General features: G+C 48.1%; 1 protein-coding gene across 2 annotated transcripts in view; it reads right to left on the reverse strand.

Annotated features, from left to right (window-relative positions):
* Window positions 1–3,426: 3,426 nt before the first annotated feature.
* Window positions 3,427–14,459, reverse strand: part of Slc13a4 (solute carrier family 13 member 4) — a 40,808-nt gene continuing 29,775 nt past the window's right edge. The window contains exons 11-16 of one of the 2 annotated variants that reach the window (XM_075953700.1): window positions 13,399–13,500; window positions 12,584–12,681; window positions 12,247–12,371; window positions 9,137–9,298; window positions 7,746–7,883; window positions 3,427–5,895 (exon numbers count right to left, since the gene is read on the reverse strand). In XM_075953700.1, coding sequence (XP_075809815.1) covers window positions 5,758–5,895; window positions 7,746–7,883; window positions 9,137–9,298; window positions 12,247–12,371; window positions 12,584–12,681; window positions 13,399–13,500 — 763 coding nt within the window. In that variant the 3' untranslated portion in view covers window positions 3,427–5,757. The remainder of the gene's footprint in view (window positions 5,896–7,745; window positions 7,884–9,136; window positions 9,299–12,246; window positions 12,372–12,583; window positions 12,682–13,398; window positions 13,501–14,459) is intronic. The other variant, XM_075953699.1, reaches the window with a different exon arrangement.

Genomic DNA, 14,459 nt, shown 5'->3' on the forward strand with positions numbered 1-14,459 from the left:
TAAATAAATGAATAAATAAATTAAGAGAACAGGGAACCTAACTCCTCTGTTCGCTATGTAAGATTCGATTGAATGGATATTTCACAATTGAATGTGCTACAGATGAATGTTTAGATTGTTCTTTTGCTGTCATGGTGATAGCAATGAACCTGCTGGCCATATCCACCCAAGTATAGCTATAAGATAAAGCCCTAGAAGTCAAGTTTGCATAAAGACAGTGTCTTGCTTCAGAGGGCTCGTTGGGCAGGCTCTCTGACAGTGCTTTTCTGAAGATATTTTAGTGGACAGCAGGTACAAGGATTACTTAAGGATACCTGTTTGCATAAGGGGTGACACTGACTCCATATGGGAGTCAGAACACGGCGCTCCTACTTGGAGATGCATTTTATCCCTGTAAAAGCCATCCTTTGATGGGAGACAGAGGAAGAGCAAGTCGCTGACTTCTCCCTAGCAGTGGGGAGTGGGCAAGTGGTGTTTTCTTCTGAAACTTTGTAACACCTTCCTCATGAGGGTTTCATGGGAAACAGTTGAGATGATGTATGTGCTCTGTTAACGCTGTGCTTTGCAGACTATCCAGTAATAGCAGATATTAGTTGGAACACGCTGCTTTTGTGTTTCTGCACTCACTTTTGAACAGGTTTATGAGTCACGTAGAGTGTGGTGGTATTCTGTGACTAGTGTCTTGGGTAGTAATGAAAATATACAGTGTCTGGTATCTCCTGCCCTTGTACCGCCCAGCTCACACAATTTAACGGTAAATGACTAACTAGGTCCTTAGCAGAGGTTTGTCAGCTTTGAAGATATTCAGAATGCTGGGCAGAGGCTCACCTAGCAAGCTGTGGCAAAGAAGAATCGTCATGACAGCGTTGTTATTTGGTAGCTGCTTTGGAGATGCCTTGAGATATTAGGAACGAAGATCTTTATATAAAGAAAGACTTATCCATATTATTTTTTTAAAAAATATTTTTTTATAATTCATTTATTATTTTATGTGCATTGGTATTTTGCCTACAGGTATGTCCGTGTGAGGGAGCCAGATCCCCCAAGTGAAGTTACAGACAGTTGTGAGCCATGTGGGTACTGGGAATTGAACCCATGTCCTCTGGAAGAGTAGCTGGTATTCTTAACCTCTAAACCATCTCTCCAGCTCCCATATTATTCTTTTAAAGATTTATTTATTTTATATGTATGAATACTCTGGCCGCATGTATGACTTTATGCCAGAAGAGGGCATCAGATTCCACTATAGATGGTTGTGAGCCACCATGTAGTTGTTGGGAACTGAACTCAGGACCTCTGGAAGAGCAGACAGTGCTCTTAACTGCTGAGCCATCTCTCCAGCTCCTGGGAGCCAAACCCTGGACCTCTGGACAAGCAGCAAATGCTCTTAACCACTGGGCCATCTCTTCAGTCCCCAAGGTCTTCTTACATTATATTACATAGTCAAACTCTTGGGGTTCAAGAGCTTCCCTCAGGAGTGACACTTAGCTGTACGGATAGGGTTGTTTCTATACGGGGACCTGCCTTAATTTCTGCTCCACCATAGAAATCGGCACGCAGTAAATACCGGCTAGTTGCAAGTTTACTCTTCAGGTGCAGTCTCCCGGTGTGTTGTTGTGATCATGCGCATGCTGGGCAGTGCTCTGCTGCAGAGTCACAGCCCCAGCCCTGGCTTTCCCTTCTGTAGCAGTGAAAGGCAGCTCAGCTCTTGGGTATGACATTTGCCAATGTCATAAATGCTGAGAGTCTGGAACTCTTCTGAGTTGTAAGGGGCAGGGATTAGAGATTGGTCATGTGAGTGGGGTTGTGATTGTGAAGACCCATCCCCAGGAGATGCGCCCCCCCCCCCCGTCTCCATCTAAAAAAACACTTGAAAATTCTGGGGATATATTTTAAGAAAACTTTGCCTTGGGTGAGTGCAAGAGAGCCACTGAAAATACTGCCTCAGCTTCCTCCGACACGAGATGGAAGACTTCGGGATTGTTGCGATTATTTTATGTATGTATATATTGTGTATGTATGTATTGATTTATTTTCTCGAGACAGGGTTTCTCTCTGTAGCCCTGGCTGTCCTGGACCAGGCTGGCCTTGGAGATCTGCCTGCCTCTGCTTCTGCCTCCAGAGTGCTGGGATTGAAGGTGTGTGCCACCACCACCTGGCATGATTGTTAGAAATGTAATCGGTACACTAAACTTGAAAGACTCATCCTCAGACTGTAAACCTAGAGAAAAAAGCCACCCAACGTTTAATATTCGCAAAGGGTGCCGTTTTCCGAGTCATCGGAGTGGTATCTTTAGACTTCCGCATTGGTGCTTTATGGAGTTAAGCAGATACCGACTTCTGATGGAAAGGAGGAGAAATCTCATTTCTTTTTCTCTAACTCGATTTTCATTCCCACAGCTGCAGAGAAAAGTGAGATGTGTGCTTTTCCTCGTCGTCTGTCCTGCTGGTCATGGTGCACACGTCCGCGTGTGTAATGCTTTCATTTCCACCGGGGAAATCACGCCCTGGATACTGTGCTGGTGTTTGTTTCCTTGAGGTCTCTTACATTTTAAAACTTCCTTTAAAGGTCCTCCCTGTGAAAGAACACTACACTGTACTGTAGCAAATGAAGCCTTTCTTAAGCTCCCAGCCTTGGGTTTGCTCCTGACGCCTATCAATGAGTTCTTTTTTCCCCTGCTCTTAGGGCCTTGCCTTCTGGAAAGGAACAGGGCAGTGAAGGGAAAATATTTTAAGATCTTGCTTGTTCTTTATGGGAGTTTGTGGTACTTAGAATTCTAGGGGTTCAGTATATACTTCTCCTGAGTCTGGTCGCAACATACTCAGCCAAGTAAGGGGATGTGCTTAATGGATGACAGTTTTATAAGGCACAGTGGGAGCAAAAAAAAGACCTGGGAGGGATCTTCTGGAAAAGAGCCCAGGGTGGAGCACTAGCTGAGTCACTGCCACAGTGGCTGGGCAGTGGGAAAGTTCTGGTGAGCTGTACAGACGCACAGGGCAGGGACAGAAAGTACAGTGTAAGATACAGCGTTCACTCAGTGCTCACTGAGCTTCGGCCCCTTCGTGTCACTGGGGTCAAGCAACTGCGGTACTGACAGCGATTCTAGCATTTAAGATACCAACAGTAGCATCTCTGCATGCGAAATTAACTGTGCCGTCTATGGTGTTCACAGGGGATCAGCTCCAGGCCCCCTGTAGATAGCAAAATCTGAGATGCTCCAGTCCCTCGTCCCATGGATGCATCTGTATATAGCTGACCCATAATCCTCCGTGGAAGGCTGAGTGGAGGTTTTTGAAAACCACGGCGATGGAGTTAAGTCTTGGTGACACGTAAATGCCGAGTGTGGGAGATCACCCTCCTGCTCACTGCTGCTGGGTCCTAGTGTCCCTTCCGTGGCTGTGAGGAAACACTGAGCAAAAGCAGCTGGTGGAGCCAGGAGTTTATTTTGCTCGCAGGTTACAGTCCGTCATCAAGGGGACCCCGGAGCTCAAGGTAGGAACCTAGAGGCAGAAACTGAAGCAGAGGCCAAGGAGGAGTGCTGCTCACTGGCTCGCTTCCCATGGCTTGCTCAGCCGCCTTCCACAGCCCTGGTTCATCTGCCCAGGGAAGGCACAGCCCACAGAGGGCTAGGCCCCCCTATGCCAATTAGTGACTAAGGAAACACTGCATAGACATGCCCACTAGCCAATCGATGCGGACAATGCTTCACTTCAGATGTGTTAAGTTGGTAACCGAAGATAACCATGACATGGGTGACCTAAAGGGATTTCAAAGGCAGTTTTGAGCAACTTGATATGCAACTTAACAAGAATAAGATTCAGCCATACTTAATATCCTTGTCTCTGTTTCACCAGCTGGAAGATGATTGTATTTTCACAGCTACTATGTGATATTACAAAGAGATGGACTGGAAGTGAAGTGCTTTTGACGCCTGGAAGTTAACCACATCTGCCCCTCCATTGTCGAGGTGGGCAGTCATGTTTGGCCCGAATCTGGGTTAGAGAAGAAGGTGCTGTTCTGAGCACTGTTATGTCGGACTGTGATGGTTGAAGGCATCTGCTAAGGGAGACCCTGGCAGCAGCTGCTGTGGGAGCACCCATTGCTTTCCCCGAGGAAGACTCAGATCATGGAAGGTGGCCAGCAATTCCAAGTACACTTGCTTGAGCCAGCTTCTCTCTGTCTTTTTACCTCCTCTACTCCCTGAATCACGTCACCAGTACTTTTCTTGTCTAACCCAGGGTCTAGGAGTTCTGAAATGGTTCAGAACTGTGATGAGCCGTCCCAGCAATAGGAGAAACACCCTGACTCAAAAACACTTTGAAGCAAATTGCTTTGGGATGCCACCACTCTCAAGCCAGCTATACTATTGGCATTGTGGATAGGCTTGTGAAATCTTCACTGTTGTGATTGGCCAAATACCGGCTGTGCTAATTAGTACGGTAGAACTGGTCGTATTCCTGGTTAAACCTGGTCGGTCACATTCTGTGGCGCCTGGAAGCATTGGCTGGCACACAAGGGACTTCACAACTCAGACACGTGGTAAGCTACATGTGTGCTTTAACAGATAAAGTGTCCCGAGAAAACCGCTGTCAGTGGTAAACTGAAATCAGCTATAGCAGTGCAGTCCCGGAGGGGGCTCTTCTAAGACAGGTTTAACAAGCAACCGGGAGTGAACCAGAAGCACAAACAGAAGGGATGGAGGTCTCCATCGAGCTGTCCAGCAAGGGCAGCTGACGCGGTTCCCCAGCAGAAGGAGTAGACCTTGCTTTGCAGTGGCTTTTTTTTTTCCCCATCAGAAACATTTATTGAACAGTTAGAGTTTAATATATTATAAAGAACCCAAACCACCTTTTTTCCCTCAAAGGTCTCAGGGATGCATAGGAAGGCCTGGCAGGGCCTTTGGGCACTACTTGGAACTTGGTGTTCTCAGAAACAAACTAGTCATTAAATGGAGAAGCAAGTATAACATCAATAATACTGTGGTCTTAACAGGAGGTTTGGTCTCCCTCATGAGACAGATGCGAACCTCTTCCCTCCCTCACCACACTCACAAGGCAATAACATTTCTGGTTAATGACAGTGCATTGAGAGGCTGATTCCACAATGTTTTGTTTTGTTTTGCCCCCCTCTTACCTTTGATGGGATAAGGCCAACCTCTTCCTAAAGGGGCATATCATTTCTTTACAGAAATCTGGTGCCAAGGGAAAGGGAACCACTAAAGAGAAAGACGTAGGCAAACAAAGCTGATGGAAGTACAGGTCGCCGCTAAGAGGACCTCTCCGGGGTTGCCTTTTTCTAGACAGGTAAAAATGCTTGAGAACACTAGGAAAGGCTTTCCCCCAGAAGAGAGGTCACAGGTCTCGTGGTCTGTGTAGGCAGAGTGCTCTGCTATCTCCGATCCCTAGGAAGGGGCGGGGAGCATAAAACCTGGTGTGGCCAGTCAGTTTGTGAGGCTCCCCTCCGGGAACTAAGGCTTGCAGTGTTTTTTGGTCTCAGGAAGAGTTAGGGTTGGACAGAGAGAGAGAGAGAGAGAGAGAGAGAGAGAGAGAGAGAGCGAGCAGCTGTAGGCTTTCTTGAGAGTTGGTTCTAGGGGAAGCAGGCAGTCTGGGAAGGAGACACGCCCACACATCTGGTGGCAGATGGAGGAATCTGGTGACAGGGATGTCCTCCACACGGGTCTGGGCTGTGCGTGCCTGCTGGCTTCGGTTGCCTGTGGCTCAGCTCTGGATGTGCTGGTTAACTGTCCACCAACTGCGTTAGGTCTGATCGGTGATGTTGCTGACCTTAGCCCAGGCCGGGAAAGTGTCCAAGTGGAAGAGGCTAACTCCCCAAGTATTGATGGCCACCATCACTATCACCAGGCCAATGACATTGACTCCCAGGCCAGCTTTCACCTGCGGGACAAAAGCCAGAAAAACGCTGAGCCAACAGTAGCCAGATTGCCCCATAGTGAGCCCTTCCCAGGCCCAGCCTTAGCCTTTGCCCCCGTGCTGTGTGGTTTCTCCCAGTAGCTGCTTAGACTGTTCTGTACCCTTCTGTGGCAGGACCGGAAACGCGGTGGGGGAGGGGTTGGTGGGGGGCGGGGAGAGGGATAAGAATCACCTCCTTGCCTATAGCACTCTCCCATCATTAAGTAGAAGCCTGGGAAGTCTGGGAAGCTACCCGAGAAACCAGATCTGAGGAGTGTTGTTATTTGTGTAACAGAGTGATGGGGAAATATATTTAGCATAAGCAGATCTCCTGAGCAGGAATGCAGAATCTCCTAAGTGCTCACGGACATTAAGAATTAAGTGGCTGTGTTTGCCACTGTTACCATATCTCGCCCCCCAACAGCTGAGGGATGTAGAGTACCTTGGGTTACTTAGGGAAGTAGCTTCCTCTGGCGTGTCCCCACCCCCCCAAATCTAGAGTAACATAAAACTGCTAGCCCCAGGGGACCTTTGCTTCTTCCTTCAAAGGCAAGTGTACTTCTGACAAGTCTTATTTCTCCGCCATCAACCCACAGGCCGATGATGTGAAGATCAGTGACTGGTTGAACTGGGACCCAAGCAGGTTCTCTAGCTAGTAGGAAGCCGGGGAAAATGGATGCTGGAAAATTGTTCAAAACCCACCACTAGCCTTCCGCCTAGGACCTGAACTTCTCAGTCATCCTGCGCCCTGTTGTGTGAGGCATGGCCCAAGCTTTCCAGCAGATGGTGGAAGGGTCTTGCGTACTAAATTCAGGTTCCGTGGAATGGAAAGGGACCACAGGAAGTACCTACTTGGAACCATCTTGTTGAACAGGTGAAGAAACTGGAGATTTAAGTTAGCATCAATCTAGGAACGGAACCTGACACTGACTCACTTCCTGTCTTCTAGTCCCTGCATTAAGTACTGCCTCTGATAACGTAAAGGCCAGGGGTAAGAGGGGTCTGCCACACAGGGGAAGCGGAGGCAAGGGAGTTGAGGCAGAACTCAGCATGAGCAGCCTATAGTGATGCAGTGAGAGGGGAGGGGAGTGGCCATGATCTCCCAAAGTCATCCCCTTGAAGAGCCATTTTAATGGTGAAAAAGATCTTCAAAACTTGTGTGGTCACTGAGGAAAAGTTTCACCTCATCAAGGGTGATCCTGCTTCAGACTGTTGGGCCTCAGGGCTTTGTGTTAGTTGGTTTAATATCTCCTCGCACTGTGGTCAGCTTTGGGGACTGAGATCAGCCATAATTATAGGCTGAGAGAGGAATGTGGGTCTGCCCAGCACTAAAGGCAGCCACAGACTGTCTCTGCACAGCCACCTCCTGGGACCCAGCTGGAAACCAGAGTCTGGGGAGGAGGCATTTTAATTTGTATTGCTGCCTTCAGGGCTCCCTCGCCTGGGCGAGAACTGAACAGAAGGATTCTGTTCTCACAAGACACCTTTCACCAGAGACCATGCAGTTTATCATACTCCATGGTCTCCGAATAAATCAGCACGTGTCCAGGGAAGGTTTGCGCAAGCTCATGCCTTCTGGGACGAGGCCAAAGCCTGTGCCCTGGTAGCTTTCTCTATCCCCGGGCCTGCTTTTTTCCAGATGAGAGTTAGGGAAAGCCCATCACTATTCTGGAACTTACAGGCCAACCTAGAGCCCTTTGATAGGAATCGGTCTTTCCGCACACCAGGGAGTGCTGGGAGCCTGCTATGAAATCAGAGATTCCAGGAGAAGTCCACACAGCGAACCATCCCTGCCCTCGTGGAATGGGGCCTGGCAGAGGGCACCCACAGCTCACCATGTCTTTGATCTGGCAGTGCCCATAGCTGAAGACGATGGCATTGGGGGGGTTGCCCACAGGTAGCATCACAGCAAAGGAGATGGACATGGTGACGGGGACCAGGGTGTACAGTGGATTGATGTGCAGCGTTTCCGACTAGAAGAGAAAAGTTCACAGTGACGTTAACTCTGAGGAGAGGTTGGCATGGCCTGTGCTCTCAAGGTGGCAAGGTGTTGGACACCATGTTCTGGGGCATGTTCTTGTTAGTTCCCTTCCCTCTGGGGCATGCCTTTGCCCACAAGGGCAGAAACTCTGAGGCAATTCCAAGGATGGATGTTTGAGCTTTGGGTGGGGGTGGGGAAGGACATCTTATACTTTATGTTTATTTTACATGCATTGGTGTTTTGTCTGCATGTATGTCTGGGTGAGGGTGTCAGATCTTGGAGTTACAGACAGTTGTTAGCTACCATGTGAATGCCAGGAATTGAACCCTGGTCCTCTAGAAGAGCAGTCAGAGTCCTTAACCACTGAGCCATCTCTTCAGCCCCCCCCACCCCCTTTTTTGCAATTTATTTTTTAATTGGGAGGAGACATCTTAATGAACTGGTTCTTGAAGTTCATTCTTTAGCTAAGAAATCGCTTCTTTAAGAAAATCTCACAAATAAATCTCAATCAAAGTGGCTTTAATGGAAGCAAGAGTCCCTCACCATTGGGGTGTAGGTCTGAGGGGCTCTCCCACCCTGGAACATAGTTTAGTTGCTCTCTTTGGGATTTGAATCCATGGCCTTGCTTTCAGTATTGGCATGTTTTAAGAAAATGGTCTTGAAGGGCACCGTGGCACATGGATTTAATTTCAGCACCCCTCCCAGTACTGGCAGGCAGAGGCAGATAGAGACATCTGAGCAGAGGGCAGAGAGCAGCCGTGAGAGCTGGCGTTCCATGAAGCAGGAAGGATCTTTGTAGGTTGGTAGGGCCTTCATGCCCTACGCTTCCAGGGGCAGCATTCGATCAAGTGTATTTCCTTGGGGACTTCGACACTTGCTCCACCCATTAAAACCTGGTCTGAGGTCATGGAGTCAGGCTGATAATGGAGGTGGTGCCTGTTCAAGCTATGGTCTTGTGTATTGTTTTCCCGAGATGACTTCAGTATGCAGCCCAGGCTGCCTTCAAAGAAATTAATTCTGCTTTTCTTTGAAAAGTGTTTCTAAACTATTGATATATTAATGTATAATTTTATTTTACTAATTGTCATTTTAAAAACTTCGCTACTTAAACTACGGATTGAACACCAACCAGTGAAAGTGGCGGGCAGTGAGAGAGGAATAGCTATAGGAACAGTTCCCCAGGCCAGGCTTGGCACCGAGGCCCTGGGGCACACGTCTGGCCATCAGGGAGTCTCAGCTACTCACCAGGGTGCACAGGATGGGCAGGAAGATGGTGATGGTGGCTGGATTGCTGACAAACTCTGTGACGATGGACACCAGGACACATGCCAGGAGAGTGATAGCCCACGGTGGGAGGCTGCTCAGAGACAGCATCTGGTGCCCAATCCACGTGGAGAGGCCGGAGCTCTGCGGAGGAGGTGGGCCGGTGAGAAGGAAGGAGCAAAAGCCAGTTCCGGAGGGGTTGGAATGCTGCCTGGGAGGGCTACCAGGCCTCATCCGACCTCTCTGGCCTCTCCAGAGCCACACTGAGTTCATGAGTAGATCGATTTTATAGTTCAGAAATGTCCTAAAAATGGACAGCGTTCTATCTTTGGGTTTCCTGGTCATGGGGTGTTAGAGCCGCCCACCTTGGCCTCAAGGTCCTCCCCAGGCAGAATTGGGGGTCTTTACCCCCAGCTTTGCACTTCAGGGTTACTCATCCTTCTTCCACCCTCTGACACCCTCACTCCGTGCAGCCCCCTCGCAATGGTGAGGGCTATCCTTCCTCTCCTAAATAATGGCCAACGTCATCATCGAGTTTCTGTACTAAAACATCCCAGGTCGCCATATGCATTTTTTCTTTCTTCTCTGTGACTAACACACTCAGACTCTTCCTAGAGCATCCCAGAGACTGCAAAGGCGATAAAGAAATGGAGAGTGGGCAGGAGGAAAGGTGGACTAGTTCATAACCCATCAAGCTTAAGGACCACTTCCATGTGGTTGGGCGGCAAGCCCCCTTCGTTCCTCTTTGCTAAAGTCATCGAGAGCTCATGGATCTCTAGGGAACTCTCACCACACTACGGCAAGCTCACAGACTAGTGATGACCAGAGCCCTTCACAGTTCTCTCTGCTGTAACTGAGGCGTGTGGAGGGCTCTGAGAGTGGCCCACACAGTAGTTGGTGTTGGGTAATAATTCATGCAGCTCCTCGCAGCCTCTGGAAGCTGTCGTTCTTTCTTCTTCTAACACATTATTACACCAAGAGAATGGTACAAAGGCTGGAAGAGCCACCAGATGAGTTATAAACTGTGTTAGGAAACGATTGAGTTTTACTTATGACATTATCCAGGTAGTACTTATAAACTAAAGTAACATAAGGATAACTAGTTTTCCAACAAATTGTTTATACTAAAGTTTGAAATAAATTGATAAATTATGGTGCCAAGTCAGAAGAAGTACAGTGAAAGACGTCTTCCTTTTTTTTTTGTTTTTTTTTTTTTTTGTTTTTTCGAGACAGGGTTTCTCTGTGGCTTTGGAGCCTGTCCTGGAACTAGCTCTTGTAGACCAGGCTGGTCTCGAACTCACAGAGATCCGCCTGCCTCTGCCTCCCGAGTGCTGGGATTAAAGGCGTGCGCCACCACCGCCCGGCACGTCTTCCTTTTTTAAAGACTTGGTTGAAAATGCTTTACAGTGGATTTTCCTTACTTGTGTCAACACTCTGAAATAGTTTCAGACTCAGTAGGAATGGCACAGATTTTACCTGAATTGCTCTAGAATCAAAGCTAGCTGAGTCAGAAGGGTTTACAGGGACAGGACCGTGGTGTCTATAATTTATACACAGTTTTGATGGAAAAAGGAATAGGTCATGTCAGGAAAGGTCCAGGCCAAATGAATAACTGAAATGCAATAAAAGACAATATAAAACTCTGAGCACAGAGTCAGAAATGTTGACAGCATAGACACGGGGTGGCTGGAAAGGACTGAGGTTTATAGCGGCCCCTAATGCAAAGAATTAGAGCTGCAAGTGATTGCAGTTTCATTGTAGATGTGGACACATGTGTCCAGGTAGTCTCAGAAAAGCTCCTATGCTTTTCTGCATAGCAACTGCAGGCGGATGCTGCCGTCAGGGAAAGAGGAGGGCTAGCTAATATAATTAACCGATAGATCGGCCACCTGAGGACCATATTTAAATACAGCGGCAGAAAACTTCAGTGAGTCCTGAGTGAGACCAGAAATTGTATGTAACCTCTGAGAACGGTTAAAGGAGCTAGGGACTTTTCGCTGGGGGAAAAAAGTCTAATAGAACCTATTGGTTACATTAATAACTATTACCTGGAATTCTAGACTACAGCCAGAACCAACACTGACGACACACAAAGAAGAAAGAACAACTTGACTGGAAAATGAGTAACTGTTCTTTGTATAGGGAGTGCCCAGTCAGTGGAGGCATGCAAGGATGCTGTCCTGGGGCGAATACTCGGGGTAGGAAACTGGCCTCAGTGTCCCCTGAGGTTCCTTCCTGTATAGGAGTCTGGCTGGCTGCCAGTGGTGAGATTGTATTGTGGCCCAAAAGGAATAGTACCAGTTTGGGGCTGGAGAGGGCTCTGCAGAGAAGACCACTGGTTTCAGTTCCCAGCACCCACATGGTGGCTCACAACCAACCCTAACTCCAGTTCCTGGGGATCTAATGTCTTCTGAACTCTGCAGACACCAGGCACACATATGGTGCATATACATACATGCAGGCAAAACACTCATATACATAAAATAAATTCTAAGGTGGAAAATATACCAAGTTTGGGGCAGGTTAGTGCATGCAGCCAAGGTGGAGGGAGAAGCAGTCTGAAGCTCAGTCTGATTAATTCACAGGATTCTTTCCTTCGCAGAGGGCTAATGGAAGAAGAGCTTCGATTATTCCCACCGGGTCTCACTCAAACGATCCCATGCTGGGCGTTCTCAGCCAGGAAGCCAAGCTGACGTATATCCGCTCCTGCTAGGATTCCCTGGGAGGCTCAGTCCAGGCATGTAGATGGTCAGAGGGACAACCTACTGAGTTGTCATTTGGGGTCTTTATGAACATTTGTGACCAACCTCCTGTCAGTGAGACCCCAGAAAGGAGATGCCTATAAAATCCCCACTTCCTTTTGCTTGTAACAGTGTGGGGGTTGCAAAGGAGGTATCAATGTCTGTGCTGACTTGTGGCTAAGATGGCCAGGGAGGAACCAGAGTCTGCTCTACCCTGTTGCCGTCCTTCCTAGTGACTTGGTGGTCACTATGCTCTCCCTTGGTCACTTCTAGTCTCTCCTTCAGGGTTGTAATGGACTCCCAGGAAGCTTCTGAACCGATATTTGACCAAGAAGAGAGTTGAATTGTTACCTTGCTGCCAGATGCCAGGGCATAGCCTCCTCCCACCAGGATGACAATCTCCCAGGGCATCGTTTTCTGGAAGTCCTTCCAGGTGATGATGGGCTCGATCCCCTGGGTGGGCTCCTGACTTGCCCCTGGATCACAGATAGGAAGAAACGGAGGCAGGTAAAACCCTGGAGGCATGACGGCTTGTGAAGAAGAGCCTAGATAATGTAGAAATTTCAGGGGTTGGGAGCTAGCTATCTGGGTTGGAGTCTGAAGGGCCTCGGAAGGTCTCTTGGCCGTTCTGACTTGGTATTCTCCTATTAAAGTCACCCCTGACTCTGCCCCTTGAGTCTTTTCTCACCGTCTCTCTTCTTCCCAAAGCACGGCTTCTTCGCTGGAATGAGAAAGAGCAGGAAGCCGAGGAACACAGAGACCGTGGCATCAGTGCGGTAGCCTTTCCTAGCAAAGAGAACAAGGGGCAGGAGGAGGAGAGTCAGGAATCCTCGAGAGCCACGCAAGTCTCAGGACAGGTTGTGGGGACAGAGCACCGCTTCACAGGACACAACCCAGCAGTGGCAGCAACCTGTTTGCCGGTTGCTGGGCTGTGCTATGGTGCATTTACAGGGAGGGTTAAGGTCTGGAGACAGCCTCCCTAAGGGAGGTGTCTTAGTGTGACGTGACATCCGGGTAGTGCTTGAGCTGAGTGGTCAGAGTTCTTTAGATAATAACGAAGCATGGGCCTCTCTCCTGGGGTCGGGGGGACCACACCTCCAGGCTGGTGCTGGAAGAGCTTGTAAATCTGCAGTCGTGGCCTGGGACCCTATGTGTACCTCGCCTGGTGGCTTCTTTCTCCACAGGGCTCTGAGGCCACAGTCTCATAGCTAGTCCTTTATAGAAGTTTCCCCCTTAACACGCTCAGCGTCTGGGAAATGGGTGAGGCCCCAAGCATGGTTCTGTAAGCTTGACTAAGGTTACATGGTAAATGGCAGCCCCTGATTCCAACCCTAGACAGGGATTCCCAACACTGTGCTAGCTTCCTGGCTCCATACTGCCTCTTCCCTAGAAAGCATGGATTTCCCAAGGGGCAAAATGCTTCCTGGGGTTTATGTAACCTGTGGTTACAGCTTGAGGGATGAGTGAGGATGGGGGGGTTCCGGAGGAAACAGCATTTCTTACTTTTCAAAGAAAGAATCCCAGCCAGGGACAAAGCCAGGCTCCCTGGTAAACCACAGCACTGTCATCAGGATGAAGAAAAAAGCAGTCACCATTTCAGGGTAGCTGTCAAAGAAAGCACGAAGAGCCGCTTCAAGAACTGGGAACTTAGCTTTCTCACGTGGCTTCTGGAAGCTCCTATCCAGACCGCCAACACTGACGACATGAAACACAGAGGCTACTTAAGTACTAGACTGGCTGGCAGTGAATTAGGAAACACACCGACAGGGATGCTAGAGGCGACAGAAGCCATGTTTCCTGGAGAAAGGTAGGTGGGAGGGAGAGGGCACAGCGGTGTTGTGAATAAGACAGCTTAATCTTCACTCTCAGGAGAGCGCCATACAGTGAGCATCCTCAGATTCAGCCGGTGGGAGCACACACAGCTACCAACCAGTGTTTTAGGGAAATTTACCATACACCTTGGGAGCTTTAATTTTGGTTATTCCCTTCACCCGAGACAATAACTGGCAATGCACAGTGAATTATTACCTATTGAGAAGGGATCAACAGTGTTGTTTATCCAATGAGGTTCTGTGACAGTGAGTACATTTTGGTATTACCATTAAAATGGGATCCAACCAGTAATAGTCTTGTTGCCATGGCAGAATGAATGACATGGGCCATAATCCGAGCAGAAGGTTAAGTGAAAATAGCATATACAACTACTTTCAGTATGAATGTTATTATATATATATATATTAGGTACACATATATACATATAATTATAATATGCATAGCCTATAGTACTGAAGTTTGAACCCAGGACTTCATGTATGCTTAGCAAGTGCTTTACCATTCAGTTAACTTTCGCAGCTCACGTTGGCTTTAATTCGAAACAGTCTAAGTTGCCCAGTCTGGTCTTGAACTTACCTTCTTGCCTCAGCCTTTGGAGTTAATTGAAATTGTAAATCCAGCTTAATCATATAATTTACACATACACACGAAAGGAATATATTATGCTAGCAATTAAAACAAGGATACAAGTCCATTTTACTTTTTCCTTATACATTCCTATATTTTATAAA

The sequence above is a fragment of the Microtus pennsylvanicus genome, chromosome 19 (genome assembly GCF_037038515.1).
Source record: "Microtus pennsylvanicus isolate mMicPen1 chromosome 19, mMicPen1.hap1, whole genome shotgun sequence".
In the NCBI taxonomy this organism is placed as follows: Eukaryota; Metazoa; Chordata; class Mammalia; order Rodentia; family Cricetidae; genus Microtus; species Microtus pennsylvanicus.